This window comes from Callospermophilus lateralis, chromosome 2 (genome assembly GCF_048772815.1).
Source record: "Callospermophilus lateralis isolate mCalLat2 chromosome 2, mCalLat2.hap1, whole genome shotgun sequence".
NCBI lineage: Eukaryota > Metazoa > Chordata > Mammalia > Rodentia > Sciuridae > Callospermophilus > Callospermophilus lateralis.
In genome coordinates this window covers 21,956,467-21,968,752 of record NC_135306.1, presented here as the reverse complement: position 1 = coordinate 21,968,752, position 12,286 = coordinate 21,956,467, and the positions used below count along the sequence as shown (strand labels likewise).

The following is a 12,286-nucleotide window of genomic DNA, read 5'->3' as shown; positions in this document are numbered from 1 at the left end:
AGACACTGATGACAAATGGCCTTAGATCTCACTTGAATGAAGGGATTATGTGCTAAGAGAGGTAAAACACTGGGCACTGAGAAATAATATATTTTTTAAAAGCCTCACCAAAGACTCAAGTTTAAGAAAACTATTCTGGAAGGCCAGGTTCACGCTATTCTCTATCATTTCTGAAATTTGTGCTCTATTCTCAAAGCAAGCATGAATGAAAGCTGTAGGATGTTCACAAGTGACAACAAAAGTTCAAAGAAATCTAGAGCAATAATAAAGCAAGTAAATATGTGTAAAAATAAAAACAAATCTATAATCAATGCTTATTAAAAGAATGATAAAAATCATATTATAGCTAACATTTATCGAGTTGTTTTTCTAATGCATTCTGCACTTGTGCATAGTACTATATAGTCCTTTAAGATCCATGATTCTCACAACAACCAATGAAGTGGTATTACCATTCCCATCTTAGAGATGAAGCTTCAGGGAAGTAAATTTACTTGTACAAGGATACTAAACCAGGGAGTGGCACAATCAAGATATGATTCCAGGGTCCAATTTCTAAACTTTTTCAAACATTGATATTTAAGCACGAGTTAAGCTACAGTATAAGACATGATGATAACATACAGGAACTTTGAAACTTGAATTGCTACTCACACTTCATCCAAACTTACCACCTGATGACAAGAGAAATCAGGAGGGATAAGGCTAAAGGAAAACTCCCTCTTCTAACCTTCTGATTTCTAAAAGGACTCTATGGAAAATTACTACTGATAGTGACAATCATGTCCATAATTACACTTTCTTTTTTATGATAAACTTATTTGGAATTTTAAATAGATTACTTACTTAATTTTCTTCTAGCAATATTATCACTTTAAATATTGATGAATTTCCTAAATTTGCTTATACATTGTCTGGAATCATCTATAAAATTCAGAAAAATTGAGAAACCAGCTTAACTAATTCTTTGCCTGTCCAAATAGAGAACAGTTAAACTCTGTCAGTAAACTTACATAATTGCTAGGTCTAGGGTATACAGTGTTTTGACCTTATTTAATCATTTTTCCTTATTATTCATTCAGTTTGATGGTTAATATAAACTTAATTGAATTATATACCTAAAATACAAAATAAACACATCTATATAAACACCAGCCCTGTAACTCTTTACTCCTCCAAGTCACTAGGTCCTCCTCCTTAAGGTATCACTTCCCTGAATTCTAAAATCATTTTCAATTTTGCATAAATGGAATCTATTATGGTTTGGATATAAGATGTCTCCTCAAAAGCTCCTGTTAATGCAGGAATACTTAGAGGTGAAATGATCAGATTGTAAGAGCTATAACCTAATCAGTTCATGTTAATTTGAGTGGGCTAACTGGGTGGTTAGTGTAGGCAGGTGGGTATGGCTAGAGGAGATGGAATACTAAGGCAAGTCCCGGAAAGGTTCATCTTCCCTAAGGCCCCTTCCCCACTCCCCTCTCTCTGCTTCCTGACTCCCTCATGAGCTGAGCAGCTTTCCTCTGCTGGGCCTTTCCACCATGATCAGCTGTTTCACCTTGGACCCAGAGGAAAGGAGACAACTATTTATGGATTGGCGCCCCAAGTAAACCTCCCCTCCTTTAAGTTGTTCTTTTCAAGTATTTGTCACAGCAAAAGATGACTGAAACAAAATCATTGTAAGATGAACTTCTTGTCTGGATTTTTTTTTCTCTCTACATTATATTTGAGAGTTATCCACATTGTTGCTCATAGTAGTTCACTTTCATTGCTCTAATATGAAAATACTACTATTTATAGTTTCCTCTATCGTAAAAATTCAATTATTTCCAGGTTTAGGCTATTGTGAATAATGCTGATATGAACATTCCCAGACACATACTTTTGATGCATATATATACATATTTTTGTTGTATATAAACACAAAAAAAACCTTTAGTCATGGAGTATGCATATGCTCAGCTTCAGTGCACATTTCCAAAGTTTTCCAAAGTGAATTCACTATTTCATACTCCTACCAATAGTATATGAGAGTTCCAGTTGCTCCACATCCTTGCCAACAATGGGTATGATCAGGCTTTAATTTTTAGCTATTCTGATGAGTGTGAATATACAAAGCTAACTGTACAGTAGAATTCTAAATAAAAAATGTTTCTTTTTGTGCTCGCTTCGGCAGCACATATACTAAAATTGGAACGATACAGAGAAGATTAACATGGCCCCTGTGCAAGGATGACACGCAAATTCGTGAAGCGTTCCATATTTTTTTAAAAAAAATGTTTCTTTAATAGGAAATGTACACTAATACTATATTAATAAAAAGAGAAAACTTTTATTTCTCTTTTACCCAATTTATCCACAAATTACCAGTTACCTTGCATAGTATTCTGGTTAAGTTGAACATGCAAAATGAAATTAATACTATAGACCTAAAATTTCACAACTGAAAAGTCACTAAACTACAGTAAAATTAATTCTACTTTCATCAATTAAAAGACGTTATGTTCAATATCTATATTCTTTGTTTATTAATAACGATATAATAATAAGCACACAGGCTGGGATTGCAGCTCAGTGGTACGGCATTTGCCTTACACGCATGAGGCATTGGGTTTGATCCTCAACACTACATAAGATAAATAAATAAAGATATTGGGTCCATCTACAACTAAAAAAATTTTTTCATAATAATAATAATAATCACACCAAATATTACACTGATTCTGTAATTTATAAGAGGTATTATTATCAGTACATGACTGCACATACTCTAAAAATCTGACGAAATAGTTACACTTGAAAACAAGAACAGGAAAATATGCATCAAGATCAGGCTGGGGCTGTAGCCCAATTGTAAAGCATTTGCCTCCCATGTGTGAAGCACAGGGTTTGACCCTGACACCACATAAAAATAAAGATAGTGTATGTTCATCTACAACTGAAAGTATATTTAAAAAAAAAAAAAAAAAGACACTACCATCTACAATCAAAACAATGTGCAAGAATAATTATATTACTGCTTTTACAGTCATTCTTTTATCCTCTACTTACATATTCATTGGCCTTTTATGTACTGAATTTTCATACATAAGCTAAAGAATAAACATGTTTAACCATTGCATAGAAGCATTATCTGGCAGAAACCAGTTTAATTCTGAAATTATCTCATATTTATAAAGTTCATTGCTAGTCATGTGCCAAGGCAAATTACTTATCCTCTCTAAGTCAGTTTTTTAATCTATAAAACAGGAATAATAAGAATGCCTAAACTATATAACTTATTTTGTTAAAACAAACTGAGATAATAGCTACATAAACATCCACTAATTTAAGCCATAAATATTAATTTCAGGTTCATTTTTTTCCCCTTTGTAGAACTCCGGTGATAATATTTCATAAGCTATTGTGAAGATTAAAGGAAAGATATGTCAAAGAGTCTAGCATCATGCATGAAATATAACAGGTACTTCAGCTGTTAGATTGTACTTCCCTTATTCCAGAAGTTTTCAAACTTACTTAACAGCAAGCCCTTCTTCTGACCAAAAAAAAAAAAAAAAACATACAATAGACTATAATTACTAATACAGATGTTAAACTTTTGCATCAAAATTTATCAAGCCAATGGTGGAATGAGATGAACATCATTGCACTAGGTACATGTATGATTGCACATATGGTGCAACTCTACACCGTGTACTGAAAAATGAACAGTTGTGTTCTGTTTGTGTACAATGAATCAAAATGCATTCTACTGTCATGTAAAACTAATTAGAACAAATTTTTAAAAATTCATCAAGCCAAAATTATCAAAACTAGGGGCTGGGGTTGTGGCTCAGTGGTAGAGCGCTTGCCTAGCATGTGTGAGGCACTGGGTTCGATTCTCAGCACCACATAAAAAAATAAATAAAGGGCCACCAACAACTAATAAAAAAAATTATCAAAACTAAGAGGAAAATCAGAAAAACAGTTTAGCAGCAATAGGAAGTTATAATTCAGTAACTAATTTACAACCAGTCTCCAAGACAGGTTCTCAAGCATAAAAGCACAACGTTACTGATGAGAAGCCTTAGGACATTCTGAGCTCCATATTCCACAAACTGGAATATTCTTTTTGTCTTATGAAGAATGCTTCTTATGAACATTAGAATACACTTCAAACTGGGAGCATAGCTCTGTGATACAGCCCATGCTTAGCCTGTATAAGGTCCTGGGTTTCATCCCCAGCACTAGGTAAAAAACAAAAATTTAAAAGACCATAATTTTTTGCACATTAGGCTCCAGACCATATACTAAAAACTAAATTTTATATCCAATGTTTAAAAATTTAAAACAATGCTCTTGAGGGAAAGGAGAGGTACTGGGCAATGAAATTGACCAAATTATGTTATATGCATGTACAAATGAATCCCACTATTATGTATAATTACAGTGCACCAAATTTTTAACTTTAAAAAATTAAACAATGTTCTTATAAATTAATCATTAAGTCAAAACAAAATAACCAAATACTGCACATCAATATAATTACAGTGATCAAAGATAAATTCACAAGCTGAGGTAGTTTTTGGTTTTGAGTTTTTTTAAAAATATTTTATAATTCATGAAAACAATATTTGGTGGCCAGCCTTACAAGTTACAGCCCTGGGTTCATATTCTGATTCAATCACTCATTATCTGACCTTAAGTGGTCTATTATCATTTCAAACCAGAGCTTCATCTGTAAAATGTATAAAATACCAACCTCACATAAAGTCCTTAGCACTTTTCCTGACACATAATAATCATTGGTATATTATTATATAATCTCATATGAGAAAACAAATAATTTGAATAAAAATTTTAAAAAATACTTAAAAAGGGAGAAAAATCAACCTAAATGCTGCGTTTCTTTTTAAAAATAACCATAAGATTATAACTTTGATAGTATTAATCAATAAAATTGGAAATAAGAATGGAATTTCTCCACTTGGAAGAAAGTTAATAGGATAAACAGTACTATAGAAATGAATGATACACAATCTCAAACTTAAATAGATGCATTAGAAATGGATGATTTTCCATAAAAAGACACAATATAATGAAAAAAATCCTAAGTAATGATTTAAAAACTACTAAAAATACTTGGCCTGGACTAATGCAAAAGTTCCCTGCTTAGTAACTCTTCTGGACTCCACTCTTAGTCTCCGCTCCAAGTCTTCCTTCAACATCCAGGGTGACTGCATCACTACCATTAATACCTTTTCAAATCAGGGCTTCCTAGAATCCTGGTTCCCTCTATTGCTCTTCCTCATGTCCACCAGGGGCACCACTGTGGCCTTCCTTAGTTCCATAAAGGTGTCACACTAGTTTTGAACCCCTGCATGGGGCACATCCATCTTTAATGGTCCTCCCATCTCTCAGCCTGGCTAATTTCTACACACCAAAAGGCCACCCCTCCATTCCACACTCATTCTAAATCATGTCCCCAAATACATTCTTTTATTTAATCCTTTATTTTTCCATCTTAGCATGTATTACTAACTGATTGTTTTGCTAGTGGTCTCCCCAACTAGGGGTTTCTTTCACTCACCAACATACCCCTTACACCCGGCATGAAGATGACTGACACTCAGTAAAAGAGACTGAAAAAACTAAGTAAACAGACATCAAGTTGGGCCTTTAGACCTTGCTATCCTGAGGGTAGGAAAGTCATAGAAGGATTTTAAATAGGAAAGTGATATGACAAAATAAATACACCTCTAGCTCAGCGAAGAATATGATTAATAGAAGGCATGTCAAATATGTAACAAGAATATCCATTCTTTCCTGCAGACATAATAGACATTCTTAATGATACTCTTTCCCCACAGAACCTAAATCATGCCTCAGAATCCTCAGGAAAGAACTCCAAGAAGTCACTGCCAACCATTTAAAATGTCCTAAGGGATGAAACCTAATGATAATCCAAAGACTGGAAGGCCTATTATAAATATAGCAGAATAATCCTAATGAAATATTATATAAATCAAAAGGGGAAAATGTTCGTTATAGAAGTTGGTTTTAAAATATTGATGTCAGTTATCTAGCTTTTTGAAATAGTATTTTCATAATCTTAAACTGGAACTACATAATAATTTTTGCTTTTAAAATTTTTTATTTGCTTACCTTTAATTAAGGTTATATTCTCTGTCATCCAAATGATTAGAATATTTTTGTCCCCTTTCACACTAAAGAATTAAGGGCATGAATATCAGACCATGCCTCTTTACAGACCAGAAAAAATATCAATTAAATTACCTACCATAATTGTACAGCTGGTGCTAACCACAGCTGTGCTAAGCACACAAATAACTTTTGAATCATGAAAGCTGGTTCTAAACTTACTTTCCATTTTGAAAAGCCATTAGGATCACAAACCTGGATTTCAACAAAGGGCATGGAAAATTCACTTCATAATACATGTTCATTTATTCACTATTTAATTCCCCCAACCGTCCCAACATGCTTACCTTTTTCCGTACTCCTTCTTGCGTACTGGACAATTTGAGCAAAACAGGAGGAAGAAATTTAGATATAATATTCTGTAATTGTTCATCTGTTTCAGCATGGCCAAGTCGTAAAAAGACCCGTTCAAGCTGATCTATAATATAAAAAGAAAAAAGAGAGAACTTGGCAAATCAAATACAACCAAGACTATTTTTATACTTTAATCCTTTTTTCTGTACTGTGGAACCTTTGGTCAGAAATTAATCAAAGCTTGGCTTGTATATAGATGATTGTGACACAGCTACAAAACAACACTAAAAGGATCTATCATCTAACTGTGCTCTTACAACTGTCCCGTTCATTTATCTCCAGAAAGGAGAAAAACAAAGCTAGGAATAACCAAATTCTCTTCTACACACAGATATTCAGTCTTTCTAAAGGACCTGCATACTAGAAAGGATACAGAATTTTTGAAGGAATCTTCTAGACCTGGCTAGCCAAGCAAGGCAGGGAAACTTTAATCAGATGTCAGGGACAACAGATCTTTGGTAAAACCATCTTACTGATTAAATTTCTCCAAAGATAGAATCAGTGCCCACTACTGTGTTGGTGTTACTAAACTAGAAAGTGAGAAAAGGTTTTCCTCAAAAAAGCCACTGTGAGAAACATATCAGGTGAGACCATGGGGATGTGCTCAGTAAAACCCAGACTGTGATAAACTTCAGAGCAAGTAACCCTGTTTCTTCAACCAGTGCACCACAGAGGTGGGGGGAAGATGTGGGTGAGGGGAACCTATATAAATGACTAGATATTTGACTGTAAGAAATAACAATAAAACTTATAGGTTTTCCTAACATGCTTGAGGGCCTAGGTTAATTCCTCAGCACTGAAAGTATGGAGGGGTGGGGATTAGGTACTATAATGGTATTGTGGTTATGTTAGTTTTTTTAAAAGGTTCTTACAAAAATCCTCAATAGTAATTGGGGTACCTTCTAGGGGGCTGGAAATGTTCTATATCTTGATCTGATATTTTTATAATTTAAAAATTATAATTATGAAAAGTGGTCAAGTTCTATGTTTACATATTTTCTTCTGTATCTACTATAATCTAAGACTATATTTAGCTGTACACAGTGGTGCACATCTATAGCTCCATATACAGAGACGGCCATCTCCAAAAAAAAGAAGAAGTGTGTAAAGAAATTCTATTTTCCAGAGATAAAAACAGATGAAATATTTACAGATGAACTAATACAGTGACTGGGATTTACTTCAAATAATGGAGAGAGGTGTCATGTAAATGAAAGCAAAACTAACCACTCATTGATAACTGTTCAATTGTTCAAGATAGATTTTTCATAATTTTCTAAAGGAAAAGAGAGGAGGGGAAAAGAGAGAGAAGAAGGAGGAGGAAGAGAAGGAAAGGAAGGAAAGAAGGGAGGGAGGAATGGAGGGAGGGAAGGAGGGAGGAATTGGGTACTGAAAAGGCAATCACCAATAACATCCCAGTAACAACAAGCAATTCCAGCATCACCTTGTTTTTAAAGACCATTTTGCAATAAAAAGAATCAGAATTCTTAGGGGTAATGAATGATTCTAAGACTTGGGACAAGGAAAAAAAAAAAAAAGATGAGCCCAAAGTATCTTGTAGGGTCAGAAATTACATAAAACATGTGAAGAGACACAGGAACCAACTTCTAAAAGCTCCTAATGGCCAAAGTTGGATCAACAGGAGGAATAAAATAAGTAAAACAGTATTGGATTAAAAGCCAAAGTAGAAATTTGCATGGCTCCATACTGATATAAACAAGTGATTAAATATTAAATAAATTAGGGGAAAAAATCTTACAGAAGAATTCAAAATAATTCATGTGGCTACTTCTCCCCATGGAAGGTAAAACTTAACTCTACCTCTTCTTTTCCCATGGAGAATACAATATTTAGTCACTACTTCTATAGAACAGAAATGGGAAAATGTTAACTTCACAGTGGAAAAACCTGAAAAATACTATCTGAACTGAGTGAAGAGGGTTAACACCTCAGTGACATCAGATGGACACCATATATACATAATATAATGTGTGACAAAGGAACTTCATCTCTCCAGTATTCATTCTAAAAACCCATAATCCCAGTCTAATCTTGAGTAAAACAGAAAACTCCAAATTAGGAGACATTCTATAGGATACTCAGCCAGTATTCCTCAAGACTTTGAAGATCATGCAAAACAAGAAAAGACTAAGAAACTGTTCCAAGTCAGAGAAAACTGAAGGCGTGATAATTGAATGGTGCCTAGAATAGGATCCTGGAAAAAAAAAAAAAAAGAGGACATTAATGGGAAAACCATTGAAATCCAAACAAAGTCTCAAGTTTAAGAAATTATAATAAAGGAATAAAAGCACTAGAAAGAAAAAGAAGAAAGGCAGGTAGACTCTGAGATTATCAAACCAAATAATTCTATTTGATAAATGCTGAATTCTAGGAATGGTGAATTCATCCCACAGAAAAATTGCAGATAAACAGTACCTGCCTTAGGGCTTCACAGTTCTTAGGCAGTGGAAACTGACAACAGATTTGAGCTACATGAATTACAGAATTGTTTTTTGGACAAAGACAGAATGTTAAATTCTTTATAACAAACTGACATACAGAATCTGTACCAAAGTTTAAAAAAAAAAAAAATAGGAAGATCTAGTTCCCTTCATTTTTCATACAGTTGTTTTGGTACTTCCAATGTATCCCCAGTCCAGTACCTAACACTTGCTACTCTCCCTCAAAAGAAAGTTAAATGTAACATCCTAACTACAATAAAATTATTTGTGATTGAGCTGTGACAATGGGAAGAAAGGACACCAAACATCAAGTGGAGGTCCTCCAGAAATAGGCTGAGTACACATGAGAAGAGTTAAAGCTTTCCACGACCTATGAGGAGGATCAATATAAGTTAGATCATCACTAGAGACACATCTGTACTTTAAATAAAATAGTCAAGGGCCAAGGACACAGCTCAGTGGTATAACGCTTGGCCTAGTATGCTCAGGCCCTGGGTTCAATTTCCAATATTGGAGGGAATAGGAGAAAACATAATCAATCATGTCCAAACATGAAAAGGAAGAAATCTCAAAATAGCAGTCATACCCAACTATTAAATTTTCAATCTATCAAAGTTAGCAAAATGAAGAACATAGGCTTAGTGCTAGTATGGTCCCAGAATCCTGTTTCAGAGGCTTAAAAGGAACATGAATCCTGACCTCCTTTAGCTTCAGATTTTATAGCCTCATGGGGAGTGGGGGGCAGTGAGGGGGGATGTTAGGCCTATGGTTTTAATATATTCCCTAAAGTTTACATATTGGAAACTTGACACCCAATGCAATAGTGTTGGGAGATGAGGTCTCTAAAGAAGTGATTCAGTCATGAGGACTCTGCCCTCAAGAAGAGATTAATGTTGTTATCTCACTAGTAGTAATTTATCCCAAGAACAAGTCATAAAAGCAGCCCCTCCCTCTTAACAATCTTGATCTCAGGTGCTCTTCCCCTTTCATCCTTCCACTGTGGAATGATGCAACACAAAGATCCTCACCAGCTATAGGACCCTCAACCTTGGACTTCCCAGCTTTCAGAACCATAAGAAAATTTATTTTCATTATAAATTACCCAGTCTTAGGCATTCTGTTACAGCAATAAAACAACAAAGACAGACCTCAAAAGGACTCTATTCATAAACAAGAAAGGGATGGAACCAAAAGTTCTGAAGATACAAAGAAAATATAAAACTCACATCTATCTTCCTTAAGGGCTCAGTTTTTAGTTGTAGGAACAGATATTATCCAGTTCATTACAAAAGGAACTGAGATATGACAACACTTCAGAGACAGGAGAAAATTTCACCTTATCCACACTTCTGCTATTATTTATTTGTCTACTTAAACTCGTATTAATTCTTTCTTTTTAATATTTATTTTTTAGTTTTAGGTTGACACAATATCTTTATTCTTTATTTATGTGGTGCTGAGGATGGAACCCAGTGCCTTATACATACTAGGTGAGCACTCTATCACTGAGCCACAACCCCAGCCCCAAACTTTTTTTAAGAAAAAATTAGAGACATTTGTATGTCCTCAAATAATCACTGTTAAATGTGGGAATATATCTGAACTATTATTTTTTCCTATTCCCATACTAACATCATACTAACCTCAAAACTGGAATGTGACACATACTATTTCATAGTTTGCCTTTTTCTCTTTTAATTAAGAAAATCCTTTATCTGAGACCTTTAGAACAATATATCTCATAACATTTCAGATTTTTAGAAAGATATTTAGTACACATGATGTACATAATACATTTTATTCTATATACAATATAGTTCAAATCAACCTTTAGTCTAAGGAATGAGAAAAACTCAACTAGCCCTCTACTTGTGTTATTACCAACTTTACAGTACTACAAACAACACTCCAAAGAGCATCTTTATCCATATATTCTCTGTCTGGTTATATGGGCTTCTACAAGCTAAAATCCTAGAAATGGAACTTCTGGATCAAAGAATAGGAGTGTCAAAAGATTAACAGGTTATAGAAAAATGTTCTTCACAAAAGCTGAGATAATTATGTCACCAACAGTACACTTTCCCTATACCTTTACAAAGATTATAATTTATCAATCTTAGCTGAATATGACAGATGGTAAAAGATCACACTGGTTTTGCTTTTTTTTTTTTTTTTAACTAAGGTAAAATATCTTTTCAAGTATTCAGAGTCCCTTGAAATGACTTCTTTAACAAATTACTCATTATTCCTTTTAGTTGTTGATTTGTTTTTGTTTTGTAGTACTAGGGATCAAATCCAGAGCCTCAAGCATTCTATCTCTGAGTTACATCTCCAGTCCTTTAGTTGTTGATTTATATAAGCCTTTAAATATTAGTAAAAACAAAAAACTCCCCCCATTCTCCCATATGTTACAAGCGCTCTTTCATAGTTTACTTTCCGACTCTAAAGCACTTTTTTTTCTTTTCCATATCTAAGTTTTTTAAGTACAGTTAAATGTACCATTCCTTTACTCCATGGCTTCTGAGATTCTCATAGTGTTTAGAATGGTTTTTCCACTTTAAATTTATTTTTTAAAAAATACACAATAAAGAAAAAAATTAACATAGCAGGCTTGAGATTGCTACCTACAAAAAGGCCTGCTTGCCAAAGCTGGCCCTTGGCTGACATCTGGAAAGTTGGATTTCAGGAGGGCTCTCAGCATTCTCAGAACTGGTAAAAGTGGCTCGCTGTGCCTAAACTGTTTGTACAAACAACATGTTTATGCTGAACAACAGTTTTTCTTCTGGAAGGAATTCTGGTATATTTTAGGTGAAGGCACCAACATGACTCAATCCAAATACAAACCTTGGTATATTATATATATGTAGTATATATGGTATAATTCAAATGAAACTTCTTTAATGAGTATTGCTGGTAGACAAATGGAGTCTTCTAAACTTCAATCTAAAAATCCTTGCCTAGAGGCTGAGGTTGTGGCTCAGAGGCAGAGCACTCACCTAGCACTTGTGCTAGGCCTTGAGTTCAATCCTCAGCAAAATAAATAAATAAATAAATGTGTTGTGTCCACTATAACTAAAAAAATAAAATAAAATAAATAGATAGATAGAGCCTAGAGGCTGAGGTTGTGGCTCAGAGGCAGAGCACTCACCTAGCACTTGTGCTAGGCCTTGAGTTCAATCCTCAGCAAAATAAATAAATAAATAAATGTGTTGTGTCCACTATAACTAAAAAAATAAAATAAAATAAATAGATAGATAGATAGATAGGTA

General features: G+C 34.1%; 1 protein-coding gene and 1 non-coding gene across 7 annotated transcripts in view; one reads left to right on the top strand and one right to left on the bottom strand.

Annotated features, from left to right (window-relative positions):
- The window catches only part of Ecpas (Ecm29 proteasome adaptor and scaffold), a 117,417-nt gene that overhangs the window by 72,581 nt on the left and 32,550 nt on the right, over nucleotides 1-12,286 (bottom strand). For all 6 annotated transcript variants that reach the window (XM_076845686.2, XM_076845689.2, XM_076845685.2 and 3 more), the window contains one exon: nucleotides 6,489-6,619. In XM_076845686.2, the coding sequence (XP_076701801.1) occupies nucleotides 6,489-6,619 (131 nt within the window). The remainder of the gene's footprint in view (nucleotides 1-6,488; nucleotides 6,620-12,286) is intronic.
- On the top strand, nucleotides 2,161-2,267 carry LOC143393331 (U6 spliceosomal RNA). Its single transcript, XR_013090617.2, has one exon. It is a non-coding gene; the product is annotated as a U6 spliceosomal RNA (small nuclear RNA).